This window comes from Tinamus guttatus, unplaced genomic scaffold (assembly GCF_059628265.1).
Source record: "Tinamus guttatus ecotype Peru unplaced genomic scaffold, ASM5962826v1 Tinamus_guttatus_pri_ptg000383l, whole genome shotgun sequence".
Lineage (NCBI taxonomy): Eukaryota > Metazoa > Chordata > Aves > Tinamiformes > Tinamidae > Tinamus > Tinamus guttatus.
Genome location: NW_028288917.1, coordinates 3531813 through 3557534, shown reverse-complemented (window position 1 = coordinate 3557534; position 25722 = coordinate 3531813). Strand labels below are relative to the sequence as shown.

Below are 25722 nucleotides of genomic sequence, written 5' to 3'. Positions count from 1 at the left end.
GTTCCTGCTGTTGGGGCCAGAATCCTCCTTCAGCCACTTTCTCTGCCCCTTGCAGAAATTACTCTGAGGAGGCTACAGGGCCAAGACAGCTCCCATGCAGAGGAGGTTACACTGCCAGGAGAGGAGGAACCAGAGCAATTAGCCTTGTACGAGCGCTGAGCATCTGGCTTTGTGGAGGACCGAGACCCAAAGGAAATTATAACATTTTTGTTATCGTGGCTTGCATCTTAATAATCCCCCTATAAAGTCTGATCTTCTATAAACACTTTTAGCCTGCAGTACAGCATAGGCTGCAATTATAATTACAGGCTCTATAATTATTAGACTCTTAATTCATATTTATACACATGAAAAACAAGTCATTGTTTTGTTCTTATTTCTGTCTTATTTGCCTTACCTATGGGCCTAATACTTCCTTCCACTGTTTTTGTTGGCAAACAGTAAATACTGTAAAACCTGTGATCTGTGATGACTGACCAAGCTCACTCAAAATTTGAACAACTTACCTACCACATTCTGGCAATGGCTTGTTAATAAACTATATATGACTAAATTATACTTACACAAAATTATTTGAATAAATGCAAATCAGTATTGCAATTACCTTGCACATTACAATCAACTTAAGTTTGTTTATAGGTACTAACTCTAGAAAAGGAGGTATGAACTGATGAAATTATTTCTGCTAAATATTAACTTTTCTTTTTAGCCGATAATTTTAACTACTAAAAGGCAACTTCTATTTCTGCACTCAAGAATTACTCTGCTCTCACACAAAAGCACTGCAAAATCACATTGCAGTGTCTAAGGTTCCATACACAGTGTCTCTAAGGGAAGTTTTGATAAAATATATTCAGTGCACAAGAAAACAACCTGGTGTCTTTTTCTTTTCACTCCTAATCATGAGTAACAAGAGTCCTTCAGACCACATTATCTCTCCCCATGCAACCTCACCGCCTTCAGTGGGTTTTCATACTTGTAACCAACGTGTTCTATAATTAGAATTTAATAAACCATCATTCTGATGTACAGGAAGGAAAATCATTTACCTTTCCTCTCTTGGATAGGCTTCACAGTGATAACAAGAGTAGAAAAAGGAAGAAAATACTACATTTGACACTAGGCCAAGTAAATGCAATTGTGAACACAGATAACTCTTCATAGGTAAAGGAGGATCTCATTTCTATGCAGTAACTTCAAAGCAGAAAAAGATAAAGTAAAACTGAAATATTAACTGCGCTGTTTTAACTAAAAGAATTCTTTTATCAGCCAGGAATCTTATATTATTTAAAAATAATTTTTAGAAATGGACCAAAATTGTACCAAAACCTGTGTCTGATTATAGGGTGCCATTTTGCTACTCTACTGCTGCCCAACAGAACATACAGACTACTCAGATATGCTGGGTGGCACAGTGAGTGCTAATTACTGCAAGAATGTTACATACCAGGCTGAAAACTGCAACAGCCCTCTCCAGAAAGTGCTGTTTGCTAAAAGTGAGTGAGTGCCAGAGTTTAGACCTGAAATTCATCTTACATTATATGAGATAATAACACAAAGCATTGCACACAACAGTGGTAATGCCTAACTTGTTTTTTTTTTTTTGTGCATTTAATGTTAAATAGGAAATTATTCTGCACCAATTCAGCAAATATTCCGCAAGGCAGTGTTTTGGGGCAGTCTGAATATTTCATAATATCAACTGGCATCTAACAAAAAAAGCAATAGGAATTTGTGAGAAGAGCAAAGGCTTAGAACACTGAAATAACCACAGCTTTCTTTTAGCTACTATTTCAACTACTGAGGTTTTTTTTAACGAATGAAGGATGCCAAAAAGCAGCCAGTGGCTGAGAACTCTGATAACTGGCAGCCCTGCAAACTCTGACCCTGTGTTGCTCAACATTAAATTTTAAGGCCAACTTATAGCTTCTAAACTGATGGATGTGTTACCAAAACTTTCACAGACTTCCACAGGCCAGGGATACTACCCACTTCTCTCTGAAAAAACATAGTTTGATAAGGATTTTAGGAGGAGAATGATCAGAGTCTACCACCAGAACTTTGGATCCGTTATGATCCCAAGATCAGTGGACTCAAAGGGAATTTCTTTTTTTAATTGCAGAGGTCTCTGTGTAAGCTGCAGTAAAGCACTGATGGGGATAGAATAACTATCTACAGGCTCATCAAACTAAGTGCATTACATGGGAGCAATACACTTTGCCTTTAAAGGAAATCTAAGTTTGAGGCTGTGGAGATTCTTTAACAAAGCTTTTACCATAAAATGCTAATAATAACTTTGCAAAACAAAACAAAACAAAGCAATTAAAAGAAAAAGGAAGAAAAAAGAGGCTAGCAAGTTATTGCACTAATCCTCCTGAATACAACTTCTGATCTACAAGAACAATTTGTTTAGTGAAAAACCGGGAGGAAAAAAAAAAAGTGATCTCCTGATGATAATGAAGATGACAGAGGCCATTCTCTATGCTGCTACAATTAGTGTCTGTCTCCAAAAATACCACCATGAGTCAGACTCCACACTTAAAACATTTGTTTCTGTATTGCTTACTTCCAGAGTTTCTGTTCATTTTGAGAAACCTTGATGTCTTCTAAATAGAGGAGAAAAAAAGGACTGCACTTTTTGCTTGAAATAAATAATGCAGTAATTTTCTTGAATTGTTTTCTGTTATATTTTACAGTTGAAATGTCTTTCATATGAAATGGCTATAGTGAGCTAGTTTTGAATGATAATCATTAATAAATAAACCAGGTTATGCATAACAGCAAAGAAGAATCCTTGGAAGCTTATCAACAATAATCTCATCCTTGATTTAAAGTTTATTCTACTCAAGAGAACCTATTCTCCTTCATTTTAATTCAAATGCTTTGATTTTTTTCTTCTGCTGTCATGATAGAGGACAGATATGAAAACCACTAATAGCTACTAATATTACTAGAACTTTATTCTTTGTGATGTATACTTTTTTTTTTTTTTTTTAAGAAATCAGACTGTTTTTTTAATCCCAGAACCAGTATTTTGTAGGTTGCCTGAATTCTGGGATCATCATTATCTGATGCCTACTGACATGTCTGTGAATATTCTTCTTCATTTATATACCGGAGTGGGGAAAAAAGTCCAGTAGCTTTATTTTGGGAAAGCTTTGTTTCTGAAAGTGTTTTTGGTGCAAAAGCACCAGTTGGGGAGGCTAAAATATTATGAAGTAGGTTACTAAAGCTGGGCTTTTCTCCATCTTTGCAGGCTGGGTGAGACATTGCACAGTAAGTCCAAGGCTCCCCACGAGGGTTAGGTTTCCTATGTATGTGAATACCAGTCATATGGCACATGTGTTACTCCAGAACTTTTGAAGAAGACTTCTGCTCATTGCATATGCACTGCCCAGACCATATATCACAAAGACACCGGAGTCCTCAGCTGGGTCCACGGCAGCTTTATCTGCCTCTAGAGGCATTGCTGCTCCTTCCTTATCTCTCTGCCTCCTTCCTACTATATAGAGTGATTAGCAATCACTCTCACACCGATGTGTTAGAGTAATGAAACATTAAAAAATGCACAAATAACCATCCTGATAGCAAATTAATTAATGTAAATTAATGCAAATTCAATGCAACACCCTGGCACGGCATGCTAATGAGAAAACAAGTCATTTAGTCAATCAAGGAAATATGCAAATAAAAAACATCCTCTTCTAAGATGCTTTGATGCAGAAGTGCAAAAGAAATGAAATACTTCAGTGGCATTTTGGGGGCATAAATTACTATTTATGTAGTTTGCAAATACATGTATTCTGCCCTGTGTTATTATTCCATAGAAGCATGGCAACTGGAATATAACAATGTTCTTTTCTGCTCAGAAATGCTGCAGATGAGTATTTTTTCACATGAGTATTTAGTTTGAAACTTCCTACGGAAATAAAAAATTGAAAGTATGATATCAGGGGTATATCAAGGGTAATCTTCCAATTTGAACCTTATCTTATACCAAACAGTGCATCCAAACATCTTGTATTTCTCAAAAAAAAAAAAAATCTCCTTCCGTCTTCTAAAAGTTACTGTTAAAAAAAAGCATCAGATGATAAGTTGCTACAGGAGTTCATGTTAAGTCATTGTACGGATGTCTTTATGGATCATAAGCACATATTATTAAATGCACCACATATCAAGAGGGGTCAAAGCCCCTGTCAAAAGTACAGGTCATCACTTGTAGCAAAGAGGAGCATCAAGTGATATAATGAAAGTTTCTGAATTAGTTGTTGAGATACCCAGGCTGAAGCAAGACATCAGCATTGCTAAGTCCCATTGTGCACCGCTGCTGTAAGGAAGAGATAAGAACAGCACTACTTACAGTTCCTTTCTGAAGAGAAGGTTTTGGGCTGGAGCTATAAGCTGCCAAAATTATTTGCTGCTCTTCTGAGCTTTTCAGAGTTATCTGTAAAGCCCCTTTTCTGAATAATTTAGGATACTCTAATTACTTCGTAAACCATTTGAAAAGTAGTGATCTGAATGTTCTACCATTGCTGTTAATTTGAATGCTCTTCTGTATGTAAAGAAGCACAAATACATTTATGCTGAGAACCAGGCAAGCAACATGCTGAAAAAGCCTATGTCTTTCCATAAGTCTAATGCTGTAATTGCATCATAGCAAAAATGTATCACACTGTGGTCCTAGACAGTGAAGTTCAATAATTAGCAGTCACATTTTTAACCCTATATTAACTTGTGATCATATTTTGAAATTAGTGGAAATGGAATTACTACTATTTAAGACAAGAAAAATTACTTTTGTACAGTTACATCCTAAGAGTTGGACAGTCATTCACTGAGCTTGATTACACAGATCATTACTGCTCTAGACTATTCTCAAGATATATACTGTTATCTCAGCAATACCTGTAACTATGCAAATATACATAGCATTTCTTCTATAGGTGGTCTGGCAAAAGGAGGGTTTTTTAAGCAATGGAATGAACCCAGCAATGTAAAGTGGGATATTCACCTACTCAAAAGTAAACTCGTGTCTAAATATGAGCAAGAGAAGAGCCTAAATTTTAATCTGCTCCTCTGTCTCAAAGGACCTTGCATTATTTGCAAGTTCAACTTGCTAATTCTATTAATACTTGGTACTTCTTAGAGATTAAAATAAATGACCATTGCTATCTAATGCTTTCCATTTAGTAGAATGTACATCATTCAAAACAGCATCTGGAATTATCCTATGTTATCCATCTGAAATGAGACAACATGACAGAGTTTTCCACAGTCTGATGGTCATTTTGTCAGCTGAAATAATTATTATATTTTGCTGTAGAAATGGAGAAGTATTCGAAGACTGTGCTTATTAACATTATTTAATTATTAGACACTGATAATTGTGGTTTATCTACACCAGCAAGTTTCCTTCTTGGTACCTTCTTCTCTCCAACATAATGTCTATTAGTAAAGTGGAGGATTAGATTTTTAAATGGAATAAGTATCAAGGATCCAGCATTGCTACATGTTTTCCAAGGTCAGAAGAGAAGGATAATGGAAAAAAATAGTCAAGCATTTTAAAGCTGCATAATTCTATAAAAAGGACTGTGAATTCATGGAGAGAAGGAGATGAACATGCTGTTCACCTGTAGCTCGGCAGTATAATTTTCATATCAAGTGTTAATGACAGGTAACCTCCCTAGAGATTTATTCATTCATTTTCTTCCAGGTACAGCATATTAGCTGAAGACTTTTCTGCACAGCCACATCGCCATGATGTGAATTACAATTAACGCTAAGCAGCCAGGGGTTGTTTGTTAGATTATTAGAACCAGTGAAGCTGAATGACTCATTCTACGCTATTTACAGAAAGAAGGCAAGCAATTCATCACAGAACAGATGTTAATGATAGGCTACCTGAATCCCTATAGAGGAACGTCGACTCTTAAGGAACTCCTCAGCTTTTGACACCAAAATGGCCTTGTCGCTGGTTCGTATCGAGGCTCCCTGGCTCTCAGAAGCATGGCGCTGCGCAGCCGCAGTCTCCAAGGCAAGATTCATGGCCTTGTTACTGTCCAAACTGTCTGTGGAGTTGTACATCCCTCGCCCATCCTGAGGCCACGGGGAAATCCTCTGAGTCCGGCTATCGTGATAGGCGTCCTGGGTGGATTCTGTGCTGCTCTGTGCTGTGACGGAGATTAGTGGCTTGGAAGTGGTACGAGGAGGTACCGGAGGCGGTGTTTTTTTGTAACTTGTGTAAGTTACAGCTAGGGAAAGAAGGAAAGTATGAGAAAGAGAAACCACGATTAATCTGAGTGAAACATCACAAGAGAAACCACTGCGACACTGAGACCAAGCTCGTTAAAAATGAAGGCGATGCAATGTAGCATTCTTAGCAAACCTCACTATTAGTGCAAAATCCTCTCTCATACTTAAATGGGTATCCATAGTAACGTTTCATTTCAACCTGGAAGCAACGGTTGAATATGCTCCTAATGTGTGCTAAAATGGGAGGCCCTGATTATGATGAAGATGGAAAGGAACATGTGAGCAAGGATTTGCCTGTGTATGTCTGAGACCCGGGAGGGATACTGGATTTGTACACACACACTGGTGCCTCTGAGGTTGCTTCAGCGTAGGATAAAGCTGATAAGAGAAATAAAGGATGATTTTTCTTCCTTCTCTTGTAATCATTTGAACTGTGCACCTTGTATTGATACAGTGCATTAAGAAAGTAACATCAATGTATTGGAACAAAGCATTCTTCAGAAAACCTCTACTTAACAGTGTGTCACGCTTTAACCTTTAAAAATACTTCCAGGTCTACTACAGCAATTAGACAAGCTTGGCTACTTTCATAAAATGTAGAAATATGTTTGTAAAATATTCATGATATGCTAAATATCCAGGCATGGATATATTTATAATATATAAAACTACTAAGTACTTGGACAACACACACAAGGCTACAATTAATACCAAATATAGTGACATTTTATCTATTACCCTTCAGTAAGTTTTAAATCCTTAGAACACACATGAAAAGCTGATATACTGAAAGGCAAAGGATCATTAAAAATGCAGACATAAAAATGGGTCTGAAACACTGAAAGAACTAGACATGAATGAGCGGAACTAAGAATTTTAGTCTGACGAGCACAGCAGGTTTGAGGTTGGTTTGACTTGATTCTGTCTTGCAGCAAAAGCCTTGCTAAAGCTGCCAAGGAAGCTCTATACAATACTGCTTTCTTACAAAATTTTAGGAGGCAGAATCTTTCTTCCATAGAGACTGAAAACTATTTATTTAGTGATTATTATCATAGAGCTAAATTATCAAATAGTCTAACAACACCACTATACTGTTTTGTTAAAAGCATTTCTGTTATGGGAGAATTTTTTGCTCAAAGCAGATATAATCATATAATTCATAAAAGCAGAGACTGGTACAGAAGTGCTTCATAACACAGCTTTCCATATTTCTGTACAGGAAAATCAAGACCAACTCATTTCTCATAAAACTGTACCAACATGAAGGAAATTATTATCTTCCCCTATACTAATAATGGCAAACTGGAGTAATACATACACGCACAGACCAAACCAGTGAATCTTTTTAATAAAAAAGTCATTTTTCAGGTCTTGCTAAATGTACTGGACACCACCATGGTGACTCAGATAACCTTGGAATTTGGGTTACTTGAGAACAAGACATTCTTCAAGTATTCCCCTTCTCATTATACAGACAGCAGCTGAGAAGCAATGAAATCAAGAGTGCTCTCCCAGCCGTTCTTTTTAATACACAGCTATGTTGCAGCTCTCTGGAGAAAGCTCTCTGGAGTGAAAAGACAGTTTTAGGAATCTGCCATTAACTAGAATTTCTTCTGAGCATGAATCACTAGGTTATCATACGAGGAAATTGAGTCTAGAGGAAACCATTCTTACATTCTGATTTTTGATGATCATAAATAAAATGGTGATCATAAATAAAGGAGACCGAGGCACAGCTAGTGAAAACTTTCATGTGAACCACATTTTGAACTACTACAGCTGCAGCTCAAATTCTGGCAGAGATTTTAAGAGCCTTGTCTCTGAATTAAATTGCTCTAACAGTTTCTAACAGTGAAAACCTGCTCTTCAGCTTCTGAGACTGTGGATATTTAAGTGCAGTTCTGTTGTCCTATCACCAGTCTTATCTCCTGTCAGTTAGGTAACCAGTAGTTAAATCGAAAGGAAAACCCACTATTTTTCAGATGCTTCAGGGAATACAGAAAGCTCATGAAAGAAGAGAGATTGTAATGCTTGGAAATTATGACAGTGTCTCACAAGCTTAAGCAAGGCTCAAATTAATGCTTCCACTGAGGGAACTGCCATAATACTATGGCCTCCAACCCTGGCAAATGTATATGTAAGTGATCAAAGTGCTGGGAAACACCTGAAACAGAGAAATAGTGTGAGTGAAATCCAGATAAGGAAGCTATTTTTATCTATAACACCAAGCAGGTTATCACTGTTATGACTATTTTATTATTTTTCACCAACTGTCTTCATCCAAAAGAATATCAGTGAATAATGAAACATACGGTAAATGTGACAATGAAACTTCATAAGCAAGTATATCTCTACTATTCTGGTAGCAGATCGGTGTTCTACCTATTGAACATAAATGTTAAATATGACAACCTTTCATAGCTAATTTAATTTTTATTTAAATTTCTAAAACAAAACAAAAAGCTCCTTGTGGCAGAACTGAAACAGTTACTTGATCATTTTATTGTTTTAGGATTTATAATTTTCTTCTGTAAAACTCAAGATTGATTCAGTGGGGTGACGTGCCTTACAGCCATGAAGTCTTCCTGTTACTGTAGTATTTTGGACAGCATTTGCTCATCAGCAATAAATAGGATTTAAAAAAAAAAAAAACACATGTATTCAACTGGAGAGGAAACCAGGAGAAAGATTTAAAGTTCATGGGCAATAGGATTCATATTTACAATGAAACACGGCAGAAAGAAATCCGATTAATTTCTAAGCTACAGTCACAGAGATCAAATATTGAGCAGGGAAATAAAAATCTATCTCTAAGCAGTTAATGAGTTCATATCTGGAACAACAGTTTCAGAGGCACAGAAATCTGGGACTAATTGGAAACTGTAACAAAATCAGGTAAGAGGATGGAAGCGTGAATCTGTGAGGCAAATTTTAAGACCAAAGTCGATTTATTTGCTTTAATCATTCAAGTGGTTCCAGTGAAGCTAATGGGATAACTTATGTGAATAATGATATTGAGGCTTCACTCAGATGCATTTGATATGATGACTAAATAATAGATTAGGGGCACGTTAAAGTAGAAAAGCAACCCTATAATCCACAGTTTATGGACCATGTTTGGTCTTGGGCCTCTGATAATTAAGGTCTGGAGAAGGAAATTTAATGTCACTTTCAACATTTTTTTATTAAATTTTTTTTTTTCTGCGGATGTTCCTGTTACCAGAAGTAATATCTTTCTGTGCCTTGCTCAATTCTTGGCCTTGGCAGTAATTTTATTTTATTTTTCTAATATATGAAAAATCCCTATTTGGACATCATGATATACAATCTGTCAATATCTGTTAAATAATGATTATCATCAAAAATGATAAATATGGTCAAAAAATCTTCTTCTAATAATAAATTATCTCGGTATTTCAGACTAACATTCTAATCACGATATTGACTGTTCAGATATTTGCCCTACTTCAACATAAACATGTGCAGTCAGCTCCACTGTTTTTTTCCTGTAAGTAAGCATATTATTAGATAAATGGAGAACCCACCAAGTGATTTGGTGCTGCTTCGTACTGGACTAGGTTAAATGATTAAATTCAGGTACAAATTATTCAGAAGAAGGGAGTGGGCAGCATAGCAGCATAACACGTATTGATTTGGCACTCAGGCACAAAAAAAAAAAAAGTGTAGCACATCCATTTTTTTTTGCAAGAACTATTGTCATCATTATGCAGAAAGCCCTCTTCCCATTTCTGCCTGCCCCAGTTACTTTCTCCTAGCGTATGAACTACAATTGATACCTTAACCGACAAATGACCACTTCCCTCCTCAAATATACAGGATTCCCTATCCGTGCTGAATTCAGTACTGAAATGGTCCAAAGTGACATGTTCTGTAAGCCACATTAATGTCTCTTATATGCTGTGTGATACCAGCTGGGGAGCGCTGTTGAGGACCAGAGTATTAGGTGTTGTGGCAATACTGCAGAGTGATCAAAAGGATGATCCCAGCTTGAGAGAAGTCATAATTCAGCTGTTCAGAAACATACAAGAAATCTAAAGAAAGTTTGCTAACTTCTTGAGTAACAGGAACTTTTCTATTTAATATACTTGGAAGCATTAAACCCCTTTTAATCTACACTGCATTTGACTAAATTTGGCAGCAGATATTGTGGCTTCGGCCATAGAAATAAGTCAGGCACTCTGCCCATATTTCAGGCCAAACAGTCTGTGCTAGAAATAAAATGACTAAAAGCATTCAGTTGAGACGTAACTTCAAGTTATCCGTAGAGATTCATGATAAAAAGCAAAAAGAGAGTTGGTATATTTGATGAAGCATCAGTGGCTGTAGGTGACATTCAGAACACCTTTCCAAAGGCAGTCTTTTAACAAATCACCGTTGTTGGTCCATTTGAAAGGTATAATCACTTGAGGGGGTTTTATAAATCAAATCACCATAACCACTAAGCACTAGGCAAAAAAGAAAAAAAGAACCAAACCAAACCAAACAAAACAAATCAAAACAAAAAAAAAACCCACATGATTTAGGCTGAGATCACAAAGTTAACTGTATGATAAATTGCCATGAAAACACCATCAGTTAAAGGCAATGTTAGTCCCTTATGACACAAGGAAAGAGTAAACTGGATTTTCTGTTTTGTAAGGAGGTTTATTCAGAACAAGTATAATTACTCTGCTGGGACCATGGAGCTGCCCTGGAGGCAGCGTTCCCCGGGGCATATTGCCTCAGACTTTCCCAGGAACCAGAGCGCTCAAGGAAATGCAGTGTGGACCCCCAGGCAGATGATAGATGAAGAAAAGCGAATGCTAACCCTGAAACCATTTCTGAATACTGAAAAGAAACCTTGCAATAGAAAGGGAACAACTAAATCTAACCTTGTATGAAAAGATTACTCAGTTCTTACTGTCATCCTTTGACCACTGTGAACATTTTTCCATTCAGAAGCTTTACATCCCCAGATAACATAGTCATCCTTGAAATGCCCTGAAGGTTCCTCATTACACTGCATCATTTTTATTAGGACCATAATATCCTTAAATATTAAAAGGTGTTTGTGGGTGCATAAGAATAACTTCTCCAAGCAAAGAATGATCAACAAAAACAACAATGGCAACAAAAAAAACACCTTTTAGGAAGTTCCTATTTAAAAGAGAGGATGCTGGGACATGAGTATATGAGAGTAAGTTATCAACTTCTCTCATACACTGGTTTCCACTGCCAAACATAATTAAAAGGAAAGTGCAATATCAGACAGGTCTGTTGTTTAATTTTTGCAAAGCAAATTTAGCTTTTCCTAAAGTCATATTGTGAAATGTTAGAAAGTGGTTTCTTTCTTGCATCAGTAATACCTTTAATGTTTATTCATAATGAGATGATTTAGAAATGCTTAGTTTTGACATGTGTAGCCTCTGGCCATGTGATTAAGAAAGAGTGATCAGCTAGAAGAAGAGGTAAAGCTTAAGGTAAATTAGTCTGCTTGGATCCAGCCTGCTTATTTTAATTGTGTGCTATCAGTGACCACTTCAAAGACCTACACCTGATATTGGGTTTACTTCTTGAACTTGGAGTATTATGCGCTCAGTCTCTACAAAGGAAAATGTTTAGCCTTGCTTCATTTTTCTTTGCCTTTACCTGACCTTGAGCAGCGCTAACTGAATTTAAATGCATGGTATTCAGAGTACTACTCAGACATAGCTAATATACACTTAAACTGAAATAATGGCTATATTTGAATGTAAGGCAGGTGAGGGGACCCCTCACATCTACATTCTCACACAATCCTGGCTCTTGCCCTCTTTTGCTTGCCGCTCCTGGGATAGGCGCTCACTTCTGCTTCCTGTTCTGTCACTTCTGAGGGCTCTCCAGATTTAAGAGCTTCACTATTTTTAAGATTAGAAGAGCATTTTTTTAAAATTGGAATTCAAATGTTGCAAACAGTCTTTGCAGCTTACCACTGTCATACGGTGCTTGATATACAAGAGAGAATGTTGCTTTTAAATAAATGCATTCTTTTAATCAAATCTAATTATTTTCCATTAAACCTAATCAGAGGGCTACTTTAGTTACTATCATATCTTCCTGCTTCTACCCTTTTCCCATTCAGCCCTCTACAGTGTATCCTGTCTGATAAATATACCAGTAATCTCTGTTCCTCAGTAGAGAGGATCTTTGTGTTAGGACATAGTACGATCTCTTTCCCTGCAAAAAGAATCTTTTTTCTTCCTTTACAGAATCTCTTTTTCTTGCTAAACAGTAAGAAAGAGCTGTTGTATCTGCAATGGTATTTTTGTGAGGTATTTTCCTGAGACAACTACTTACCCTGAGCTGAGCTATATCAACACAGTTATCTGTCCATATGATGAGCATTGCCTGGAGTTCCTAAGAAGAGTTCCAAAACTCTTCTCTTGATAGGTCATTTTAGATGGATTATATTCAGGTAAATCTGTGTATTTGCCACATACTACAGTTAGATGTTAATTGATGGTCTCATCTTGCCACAGTCTATGAGAGCAAAATGCTATAGTTATTCTGCACCAGATTTTTTGAGTTAGGTCTTTTAGTAACCTTCAAGACACCGTTCTTATTTGAGAACCATGCAGTGGAATCCATCTCACCTGATAATAGTCTTTTAAAACATCCAAGACTATGTTAGTATTTCTGCACTCTTTTAGAAATATTGCGTAAAATAAAAGTTCTGGAAGGCAATTCTTCTCAAATTCTTAGATGCCTATTTTACTGGAAATGAATGATGATTCATGACCCTTATGGAATTACCTACTTCTCTCTATTAACTAGAAAGGGAATAAAGGATAACCAGCTCAGATCTAGACATTTAATTTTAAGGTACCTAAACGGGCAGGACAAATTCCAACCTCTTAAAGCTCTGTCATGAAAAAAACTAACTTCTGTTACATGACTTTATGAGAAAGGTGGAAGCTTCATCTCATATGCTCCACAGCCCCTGAGAGCTGGCTAGTAAAGAAAGCCTGTGCAGCATTTGCTTGCATTAAGGATCTGATTGACATCTAATTTCCTGCAAGAATGCTCCTTGATCCCTTCTGGTGGACCTACTACACAACAGCTAGTATTAGTTTGGCCCAAGGTCCCTTTGCTGCACTATAGAAGCATTAAGAGCAAGTTCTTTTTAATTTTTGTGCAGTTTTAGGCACTGAGCAAGACCATGCTGTTTAGCTCCACTAAAGCTGTTGACACTGAGGTCAGCATAGTTAGAACAATTCACATAAACTCAGGATCTGGAACATTATCATAACATTTTTAGCCACATAGGCAAGATTTGTGTCTATTATATATAATTATTTTTAAAGAGCTTTTCAAAATAACATGTCACTGAGACACTGCTGCCAGATAAACCCCCTACAAAATGTTATTTTTTTAAGCAGCATCTGTTCTTGACATCTCTCTGCTGAGCAGAGTCTACATCATAGCATTTGAGATAAGAGGCTAAAATCATTAGTATGCTACCTAACCTCAATCAGAATTTACAGCAGGAGAGACTCAAAGTTACTGGACGAGATATGTTTTATCAGTGTGTGTGTTAGGTTAGACTCAGTAATTACAGTAGGCCCTTTTAGGCTAAAGCTCTGTACATCTATCTGATTTTGTATAGGAAACTAACAATTAAGTGGAAATGTGACTACTAAATATGGGGAAATCTGATGCCTAAGAGCAGCATCTGAACATACTACAATCTCCCAATTAGAACTTGAAGGAGAACAGTATAAAAGGAATTACTGTAATCAAGTCATTCAGTGCGTAAATGCTTGCCTCCATATTGAGGCAACTAAGCTCTGTAGGCAGCCCGTGTTACGTAAACGATAAAATCTGTTTTGACAGTGTAATTAATGTTAGTCTCAAAACAGAAATGCAAATCAAACAAGACATCAAGGTCAGAAACTGTAAGCCTTTGCCAAAGTTAAAAGAGATGTGGGCAACATAAGCCTCATGGATTGCTGATGGACTGGTTACAAAGGGTTCTATTTTAGAACAGTTAATTTGCAAGAAATTATAGCCTAACTAGCAGTTAGCATCCTGTAGACATCAATGCAAAGTGCTGACAGCTGCTTTGCTCTTCAAGACAGTTCCTGTGTGCCTCTAAAATACTGAAGTTGCATTACAAAACATCATTTCAGCTTTTCAGTGACAAGGAGGTAGAAGGTACCTTTGCCTATTCTATGGTTCATTTACAGATGTATATGTGGTTTAAAGGAATATGGACTGTATTTATCACATTGCCAAAACAGTGAGAAGTAAAGAGAAAAGAAGTACTCAAAAAGCTAAGAGCCACTATTACTTGGAGATTCTCTTCATATTAAAAGGAATAAAAATTTTGAAATCTTTTTTTTTTTTCAGTAGAAAAGAATCAAGTCAATATTGGTGTAATTCTGCACTTAAAGAAATCTTTTTTTTTTTTTTTTTTTTTTTTTACTTTCCATGCAGCATTATTATTCTAGTGAAATATTTTCTGTCAACCTCTTGAAGTACATCCACAGACATACTAGGCAGGCTTATTACTCAGACTTTTGTTTGTGTATTTTCTAGTCTCATAGTAACTATGTGTACCTTGTGGTTTTCTTTAATTTCCAATAAGAAATTCCAAAGTACTAAGGAACACAAAAGACTTTGCTCAGTTAATCCTAAGGAAGTGTTGTGCAGTAGAATAATTTCAATGGTGCATTATGATAACTGTTCTACATTAAACAGTTTAACAGTTTATGTGCTATTTTACTTAGAGAAAATGTAACGCTTACCTATAAATCATTCTTTTAATCTGCAGAAAGCTACAGCTCTGGATAAAATCTCAGAATACAGTTCTGAGATTTTAACAGTAGAGGTGAAAGTCAGATCAAGAGATCCTTTAACCCAAGGTACAAATGGAGTCAGGAATGGTGTCAAAATGGTGCTTGGAAGTCTACTTCAACATTATCAGCCCTGCATTTAAGTGTAACAAATGATTCTGCTTATTTTGAGCTGTCAATCCCATAAAGTCAGAGCACGGATCTATCAGGCAGGCACTTTATCCCTGTTTTCTGTGGGACCAGAATTTAACCTCTAGTTTCATCCTATAATGAAAGTTGAAAATGACTGACTTCTAACTCAGACCTCTGAAAGTTAGCTAGCTCTACCTAAGCCATCATTTTAGACTATTTTCATAGGCAACTGAGAGAAATAGAGACCTCAGGAGGACAACTAATCTCATAACACACACCAATCCTAAAAGAGATAAATCACATCTCATTGACTATAATAGAACATTAATGTGACTGCCTTTGACAGCTACATTTTAGGTATTTGTATTAGGTGAGAAGAATTTTTATGACTGAAATTTTGTGGGTTTTCACTGTTGGGAAGGAGTGGAAACTAGGAGTGGAAAAAGTCCAAGAATGAAAATTTATGTATTCGCTGGACACGGAACTATCCCAAAGGGTTCGCTTGTATTTAACATAACCAAACCTGAATGCATAAAAAATGTTATGACTCACTGATATGTCCTTGATATTATGTTCCCAATCTCGGAAACCCAAGCGATACAGAGGATATTAAAATATCCTCTAATTCCATCTGAGGAGCAGTAATGTTTGGATTGCTCTGATATTTGTGTAAGCTAAGATTTTCAGTGTACATATTTTAATTGGCTTCATAACTAAGACTAAACCTTCCACTTTCAGCACGCATTTTTTTATATAGTATGTATGGAGCTTGTTGTCAAGGAACAGTGTGTCATTAGATGAGTGAGTCATTAGTTAAGATATCTCAGTGTGTATGTTTGTTGTCTGTCAGTGTACAATAGGATCCAAACACTGTATTCATTCTGGGTCAAATTCACCTCAACATAGCTGTCTAATGCTTTATGACATGTGCTGGGTATTCTGCCTAGCCTACAGCTGTTTGTCTAGAAGGACACATTTCTCCTACAGGTCTCATGTGGGTGTCTCAGATGTCTCAAGTGATACCAGCCGTTAATGATTCAGCTGATCTGAAGTTACTGTCGTGGGAAGTTAGACAACCAGCTCCCATGTAAGCACATGTTTTTAAGTGACTTCACCTGGCTCCAAATCCCATCCCACTTATCTAACCTAATTAGCCTAGCGCTAATTTTGTCTAGTTATGCCCTTGGAATGCCACTAATTTTAGGATCCTTATTTTCAGTGATTCTCTGGAAAAAAAGAAAAAAAAAAAAAAAACTGTGAAGTTTACAATTGCCCTTCTAGAATAAACCTGATCCCCAACAAAACCCCCAGGGCAGAAATGGAAACTTAAGGACAAATGGAAACTTAAGCTTGACCTTTGTCTGGACTCCATTTCAGGGAATTTGCCGAAGCACTTGCTGAAGTGTTGGAATCTGCCTGGCAGACATACCTACGCATCCCAGTACGGTTTTTGGCTCAACAAAACAGAGGAAGAATTCATTGGAATTAAACCTAAAACTACCTATAAAAGTCTTTTTTTTTTTTTTTTCCCTGAGAAAAGACTGACTTCTGAGCCTCTCCATTTAAATATAGAGACTACTTTATTTAAAGAGTATTAAAGTTGTTTTGTTTCTACCTTCAGATCTCTGTATTATTATGAAAGACTTGGGTAGCAGCCGCCCACGAGGATCTCATTCTCCTGGAAATGGCAATTTTGAAAGTTAGAAATAAATAATGTCCCTCAGGAGAAGCATATTCATAAGGAGCAAGCATTAATCAAAATGTCCCGTCCATGAGGTGGAACGCTAGGGAAAGCACATAAGTTGTCTCTCTACATATCTGACAACATATTCTTGGAAAAAGTTTTACTGACGGCTATTCTAGAAGGTTAAGGGACTCTGCTGAAGCAAGATCTGCCCTGCCAGGGAGGGTATTTCAAAGTGCACCTTGATCTCTTCCAACATACCCTCCATATGCCACAGCACCTCCCTAAGACCCATACATAGAGAATATCTCCCTGGCTGGGCACAGAGTTTATATAAAGTGTTCCAGTGTTCCAAGAAGCTAAAGCAGAATAGAGATCTCACCCTTGTTGTACTGAAAGCTTCACAGAGCTGAGGCCATAACTTTCATCAACTTCAAGAATGCTGTGCTTATTTACATTAACTGATGAACTGAGCTCCTGATGGATGAAATATTTTATGTGAACTAGTACAAAGTCTTGCCAAAACAGAGTCAAAGCAAGCTCTCTATACCCAGCACAGAAAGCATTGAGTTCCAGGGCACGTCAGTGTTATGGCTCCTGACATGCACTTCTCTAAAAAGACAGGATTGGATAATTGCAGAGCTTCTGAGAAGACTCCTTAAGAGGCTTTTTCATTCCCCGAGGAATGGAAAGGAGAAGCATTGACAGGAGAGGGTCCAGGCAATGGAAAATGAAGCAGTAGGAGATTTTCAGCTAGACAAGGCTGACCTGTGAGCTTCCCACTGCTGTGCCGACCCACCTATGGACAAAACCCTCTGGCAGACCCTAGGTAAATAGCTGGGCTGAAACTTATCTTTGCTGCTATTAATTTCGATCTTTCCAGGAAAGCTTCACACACCTGAACAGTGAATCACCTTCTTTGTATAATTTTTTCTTTCTTTCTTACATCTTCTTTTTTTCATAGTGTCATTCAGAAAACAAAACTGAGAAAACTTTGAAACCTGATTTGATAGAGCAGCTTTAAAGTCAAATTCTTCCAGAGAAAGGAGCATGTGTGTACTTTTTGATAAAAAAAAAGAGCCAGCTGTCAAGCACATCTAATAGGTTACAGAAGAATTATGTCAAGCACAGAACAGCAGGAGCAAAGGAAAGGCAGCCATTGCACATTTCTAAAATTATCCATAGATGCAAGGCAAGGACTTCAGTTTTTATCTTTGCATCTGCAGGTAATCTATATCAAGGAGAATGAAAATTGTTAAAGGTTTCTGGCTACTGCTCCAACTGTTCTGCAGGCCTCATCAGCCTGAAGAGGCCAGGCGGGCAGGCAGCCCCGGTCAGCACAGGCCTCCTCCGGTCTCGGGGAATCCCAGACTTAGGAAGAATTACAGCAGCCCCTTGGCCATCCTCTGTTGAACTCCTCAAACCAAAGGACCTCTGTCACCTTCATCCCAGTGACTCCCTGGACCACTTCCATAATGCAGAATTGCTGCATAACAGCAGTGTCAGCAAAGGAGGAGAATAGTATATTTAAAAGAATTAGAGACTAATTATTCCCCCCAGATGCACTCAGAGCAATGACAATGATGTGTGCATATCCAAGTGTAAGACTGGGCCCATCGTTTGTTACGATAAAATTTATTCTCACACTATATGCACAGGAGTTGGCACAGCATCAAAGTAATAACTCAGGATCCCCAAGTGCTCCCACAGATATATGTTATGTTTCCTGCAGAGAATTAAAGTGCCAGATAATTCCATGGGGCCCCAGCAGTAATTAAAAAAGTAAATGGGAAAACTATAATAGTGAAAATAGCCTTCTATATCTTATTTGGAATTAAGTTTTTGTGGGAGTTTAAATATGCCTATAGTGGACACTGCTGCAAACTATTATTTAGCAGTGGATACCAACAATAACCTCTAAGACTCTGCATTTACCTACACTTTTTGTATAGAGAGAATATAAATTTTGGAGATGTTACCTCATGCATTCTTTTCCCCGCTTTGGCTGAATTTTCCTAGCCATATTCCACCAGGTTAAAAAGATCCAAGCAGCTGACTGTATAAGTACTATATCTTATTTTTGAAAAAACTGAAAGGAAATCATTATTGATCATAATCCCTTTTTCTTTTAAGAGTTTGGAGTGTTTTTTTTGAATATATATGGATAGTGCTCAAGGGCAGAGTATTACTACCGCAACAGCACCCCAACAAGTTTGTCCTGCACAGTCAGAATCCCTATGACAACCCACAGCTTATACTTTCATGTATGCTTAGTGTCCTCATATCTTTGAAAAAGAAGTATAACAAATGCTGTCAGTGCTCAAACAACAACCAGGAAATCAGTCCCTGATTCTCATTCTGCAGTGCTGTGCTATGCAGCAGGACTATGGACAGCAGTACTAGCAACTACTGTGAGGTTAAGAGATGAAATAGATCTTTTCATGTCATTAAATCTGAAGGTACATGACCATGTAGTCCCTTTACTGTCAATGACAGTTTTGTGGATAAATATCAAATCTGCATTCTAAAATTCCACCCTACATAGCCACTTACTTCAAAAATGGAAAGCTGAAAATGGCTCTGAATCAGGAGAGGGGAAACCTGCAATTCCTCAGGCATTCTGAGCTGTAATTGAAAACTCCCTCATGCAATGTGACCTTGCTTGAATTAATTGGTTTTGGAATTACTGCTCAATAGTTCAGTAAATGTGGAATTCTCTTAAGTTTACTCTTTGCCAAGCAGAGTCTGGCTGAGAAAGGCAAAAGTAAAAAAAAGACAATTCCATATGTCTCATCTTTTTCAATGTCATCTCTTCTGTATGCACTAATACACTAGAGTATGAATTACTAATATACTAGTATGAATTATCTGAAAGGGGTTGCATGTAACTGGTATTAAAGGTTTTCATTGCATTACATCTTCTAGAAAAAAAAAGAAGCAAGTCAGGAGTGTATTGGCCACATATGGCTAGTAACTATATCCTCTGAAATCAGCAGTGATGCAGACATTGGTTTTCTCAGCATTAGCTGGAAATCCCTAAAGCGGAATCCATGTGATCTTGGACTGACTATTTAAGATTAGGAGAAGAAATCCAGGATGCTTTTATGTACCATAACCCAATTACCATTACGCTGAAATCCACAGATATTTATTTTTGTCAGTAACCAATTTGTTAGAAAGTACAGGCTTTGTCGCAGCCAAATAATTCGAGTTATAGAAAAATGTTAGCTAGTTTCAAAAAACTAGTGTTTCTATTCATTAGTGTAAAAGCCAGAGAAATTACTTAGGTCAGGCATTCATTTCTCTTTGTCAGGAGAAGGATTTTCTACCTCTCAGCAGAGTGCTTCAGTTACTGCCTTATAGTTCCTTCTGTTGAAGCTGTTTCACTTTGAACATGAAAGCAACGTTCACTGAGCAGGTACCTCACCTGCCAGCTGACTGTCCTGGGCTAAAGCAGCAATATCCCTCTCAATGCAGTTGAAAGTCTTTTATCCAAACTATAATGCTATCAGGAGAATCTGAGCACTCTTCCACATCTAAATATGCAGTAACATGGTATTTGGGATATTCAGCTGGATGGTCAAAGATTTAAATTCCCGTTACTCTCTGTCTCACTTCAAACAGGGATTATAACAAGTTCTTCTGCTTCACAAGAGATCATCGTAACTGCCAGCTCCTGTCTCATTCCAGTTCCATAAGTATTCCAGAAATCAAAGTAAAGATCAAACAAATGTCAACAGAAAAAAATAGGAAACATTCCAATATGTTCCACAACATATGGAATATTTTACATATAGTGCTCTGTCCACATACAGGGCATATAACAAAACTCAGCTGACCTTCTCAAGAAAAGGGAACACCAAGCTGGAGCTTCCCATTCCTCTAATATAACTGTGAGCGGCCATCCTCACATTAACCATGGGATTTGTCTGTTCTCACCAAATGCCGCAAATAGGAACAAAATGTTTTTCTTACTCAGATTCTCCCTTTGCTAACTGATAATGAAAAAAATTGGTGTAGCTCTGACTGAGCCATATTTTTGCCCCCCCCCCCCTTTTTTTTTTTCTGGTTTTGTCCTAAAAGCAATGGCCTGGTTAGTTTTACAGAGCCCTTTTGCTTTCAGCTGCCATTTGCAGGAAAAGACACACACACGTACCCCCCGCCCCCAAACAAACAGACAAAAATACCCCAAAAAACAGAGTGGTACAGATTCTTCTGACCTCCTTGTCTGTTTTTATGGTACAATCCAGTGTTGCATGAGAATATTTCCACTAACTGTTAGCAGGACATTCCAGGTATTGCAAGTGGGATGATATGTGACATGGTAGGTGACGTTATTGACAGCCCGGTGTGATGCACTCAGCTGGCACTACCTGGTGCCCCAGGTAGCTCATGCACCTTCCCCACAGCACTCTGCCACTCCACTAAATCCCTGAGAGATTACCAGAAGCCTTGAAAGCTGACACTGTAGTGTATATACACACATATATCTTTCTGCAATAGGAAATCAAGTTGGAAAAATAAGTCAGAACTCTTCCTGGCAAGTGAAGCATTGCTTACAAGAATAACAAACGTGCAAGGAAGTGGTAGTTAGTGACTGCTGCACTTTGTGACTTCGCACTCAGGAAATTACATGTTGTCTGTGATGGAGGGACAAGGTGGGAGGCAGCAGCAGCTGCAGCTGTATTTCCTCAGCTTTGCATCTGACAGCTGGAACTGGATGCAGGGCAGAGACCAAAAGGACTCTGCAGAGCAGCTGGACTGCTCTGTCATTCAGGGCTGTAGCTTTTAGTATTCTTACTGGGTTCCTTATATAGCAGTATTTTTACTGAGTTCCTCATTTCTTCATAAAATGGAACAGGATGGATAGAAACGACCTAATCAGTGTGAAATATTGTCAGCCTTAGCAGGGGCCACACGGAGCCTGTGTCCAGCTTTCTGTGCGCCAGCTGTGTGGGCTGCCTCTGGCACCTTGTCACTTGTCTCATCCACTTACACCCGGAGCAACAGGTAGTTGCTGTGTCTTGGCACAGTCTCTAAGAGAGATGGACAATTCCTATTCCACAAGTAATTAAGTTATTTTGGTCTGTACAGAAGTTATGTGTTCGATAGTACCACAGAAACTATGAAGAAAACATGGCTTTAGAAAAGCTAGCTATTCATCATTATTTTCCATCTTTTAGAAAAATCTTTCTAATAAAGTCCATTAATAAGTTTCCACATAATATCCATTACAGTTGTAAACTTTCAGCCTGCTGAAACGTGCTTATGAGCCTTGGAATGTACTAGGAAACTGCATGTTGTAAATATATATTCTATACTTTCATAATTGAATTCATAGACCAAATACTACATTTTCTGTTTTGAGTTTACATTTTTTAGCTACGTGATTGAATTTTTAGCTGAGTCTTGTGCTGTGATTTAATTGCTTTACAACACTGATAAGAGGCACTCGTGACCTGTATCACTGAAATTTCAAGTAATAATTGAATTGCAATGCCTATTAATTTTCTACAAAATTGCTTTAGTTTCCTTGCCAAAAGAGTCGGTAGCATCAGAAGGAAAAAAAGAATTAATCTAAAGTAATGTTCTTGGCAATTCCAAAGACTGAATTGGAACTGAAGGCTGATGTGAAACTTTGACTTTTGTGACATTTATTTGGATGAAGCCTGTATACATGTCAAATATCTGCCAATACCATTTCCATATTTCAGGCAACTGCTTCTTTTACAATTTTTCAGACAGGGTCAAAGGAGTAAGAGATTTTTTGAACTACAGTACTAATAGGAAATGAAGCATCTCCCATCAATTTGACAAATGCTGAAGACAGAAATATGGAAGAGAGAGAGCTACTCTGTGGTTTTATAAACAATACCTTATTTGTCAAATGAAAATTTCAATTAATAATGAAGCACATAATTCTTTTTCTTCTTGTAAATTAGACAGATATCCCTATTTTGAATATTTGATTTCCATTGAAGCTGAGGACGAACTTGTTCACAGGGATAATAACTTGAATTTGAATACAGAACCACATGCAGAACCAAATAGAGCCTACAGGCTTGGAATCACAGTCTTGACTCAGGACAGAACCTCTCATCATCTTTTTTTCTAAGATCTTTTTTTCTCCACAATGTCAATATCACCTAACCACAAAAAAAGAGAAGGATTACATACTTAGGCAATAAAACCTATATCTGATAAATCATTTTAGAGATGAGAAAGAAGCCATGTGTGAAATGAAGGTTTGAGTTTTCAAAACTAAATTATTTAACCAGCGGACTGCTAATCAATCCCAAATATTTTTCGTAAGCATGAGAACACTGAGATGCAAACCTATTTACTGACCAATCTATTTATTTCCCAAAACATACCATATTTTATTCAACTTTGTGACTCCAAAGAAAATGAAGTGATTTCCTTTCAGATGAGATGTTTGGTCTTACCTGGCACATAAACTTATAACAACTTAGGTGAAAATCAATCAAGTTGAATACCAAATTAGTTATGAAAGTGTTCCCATTCAGTATCCGGTGGCAGGTACAAAAATAGAAAGATATTTAACACTTTCTTTGACTGTGGAAGGTTTCTTCCTAATAATTATACATTACATAACAAACAGGAAAAGTTAGTCTCTGAGATAGCAGTAAAGTCCCATTTTATGTCATGATAACACATCTGTTAAACAAAGGACAGAGGTGTTAACAGAAGCTACAATTCCTAGTTTTACTCTAAAATTATCTGTAGCAATTAAAATATTATGCTTAAGATAGATAAAATAGCATTTTATGCTATATTTCTAGAAGCATATATTTCTATTATTCAATGTCAGCTTACTTTCCAGGCTTCCACTGTTCTGTTACACGAAAGATATCTCAAGCAAGTATTTTTAATAGCATTTCTGCTTGTTATACTTTGAGCTATTTTTTACATTCTGTATGTGGACGACTTGTATTGCGGCAAGGACAATATCATGTTCAAGAAATGACATGATATATTTGGAAATATAAAGGCATATTTGAATCACTTAGTAAAGAATATGTTTTTGTCATAGATTTCACTTTTAATTGCTCTCTGCACAATCTTTCTCTACCAATACTAAATGCAAACATTCAAACATTAATAAAATTAGCATCTTTATTACACAAGCAATAAGAGAAAATGGCTATGAGAATGTCAAAAGAATGAATGAACGATATAAAAACAAATCTTAACAATTACTGATAAGTAAAAACGAACATATGTGAAAGTTATCACAATTTTTATGATTCAGTGTATCAATACAATCAGTTAAAAATAAGAAATTAATTCTGCTAAGTGAATTCTCTGTAAGTATTTAGACCGAATATTTAAATATTGCTTCCTTATTTTCCAAATAAATAATAATATCTAAATGTCCAACAATCATATATCTAAATTATATCAGCTGTACTTGCCTTTTTTTTTTTTGGCACCTGTTTAAAAAAAAATAGGGTCAGATCAAAGCCATGGCAAAATCCTAGTCAATTACTTATGCTTACATGACTAGCTCCAGAAAAAAAAACTTATTCCAAGCTGTAGCCACAACCATACAGTATCAAAGACCTAAGAATATTGGTGATCTACAGAGAGACGTTTTTTCAAGTGTCATATATCTTTTTACAAAACAAGAGTATATATTTTTACATGCATGATAGTGGAAAGGTCAGTATAGAGTTTCTTACCTGTGGTTGACCTGATAGTTGAGGTGATGTTGGAAGATGCCATCGCAGGAATACATTCATCATCTTGGGAATAACCTGCCTGAATGGCACGCAAGTAACTGTGGCTTCTTGTTCGGAAACATCCAGGGAGGTCAAGGGCATCCATTGCCTGAGCTTCAACTTCACTAAACACTGATTCACACACCGATTCAAATTGCCCATTAACCTCTGCTTCACTCATCTGAATAAACAACAACAATGCATTTGATTTTTGACTTGCTTTTTGTGATCATCACGGCCTCAACATCTCAAATGGACACCTGTACATTGATGAAGAACTGTTTTAGCAAAAAGTTAAGATTTAGTAATCCCTTCTGATCACATTCACATTTCTTAATTTACATCAGCTGTTTATATGTCAATAGATAGCACATCACGCATGCCATGAAATTAATTTTACATTTAATATCTTTTGGCATATTCAGTCATTAAATACATAATTTAATGGGTAATGAACAAATCTGAGATCACTCTGCACTGACAGAAATCTGTACTCTGCCTGGAGAACAGACATCAGCTAAGCTAATGTTAGCTGTCAAAAACTGAGAGCTCCAGCAGGTTGCCTGGAGCCCTCACTCATCAGCAAGGTTAGGAGCCATATGGGCATTTAGGCTGTGCTGCAGGTCGCTCTCTTCCTCTCACGAAAAGGGAGCTCCCCAAAGCATTTCTTTCTTGAGGATGTGTGAGTTCCCAGTCTGTTGTTCTTCTGAGAAGCCTGAGAAATGTTGCTTCTAGCTCTGTCTGGTGAAGCACTGGATGGACAGCCTTTGACATTCGCTTACTGGAAGAGGAGCTGGGTACTTCATATGTAATGTTTGAGAAAGGGTTACTTGCCTGAGGCAAACTACTCAGAAAAGGTGTTTTGGACGCAAGGCTAGCCAACAGCAAATGCAAAGCATGGTCAATTTCCTGATGCCCCTCCAACTCTGTGCAGTCGTGTCCCTGAATTTAGGCTGAAGGCAGATAGCTGCAATTCTCATCGTACGTTGCCCATAGCCTCTTTCACAGGTAAAGCGAAACAAGTATTCTTTGTAATAGAGGTGAAAAGAGTGAAAAACTGTGCAGATAACACTGCTTT

The 25722-nt window shown here is 37.2% G+C and overlaps 1 protein-coding gene across 13 annotated transcripts in view; it reads right to left on the bottom strand.

Moving 5' to 3' along the window:
• The window catches only part of DLGAP2 (DLG associated protein 2), a 432244-nt gene that overhangs the window by 25413 nt on the left and 381109 nt on the right, over positions 1–25722 (bottom strand). For all 13 annotated transcript variants that reach the window (XM_088530583.1, XM_088530594.1, XM_088530593.1 and 10 more), the window contains 2 exons: positions 24606–24825; positions 5902–6251 (listed from right to left, as the gene is read on the bottom strand). In XM_088530583.1, coding sequence (XP_088386709.1) covers positions 5902–6251; positions 24606–24825 — 570 coding nt within the window. The remainder of the gene's footprint in view (positions 1–5901; positions 6252–24605; positions 24826–25722) is intronic.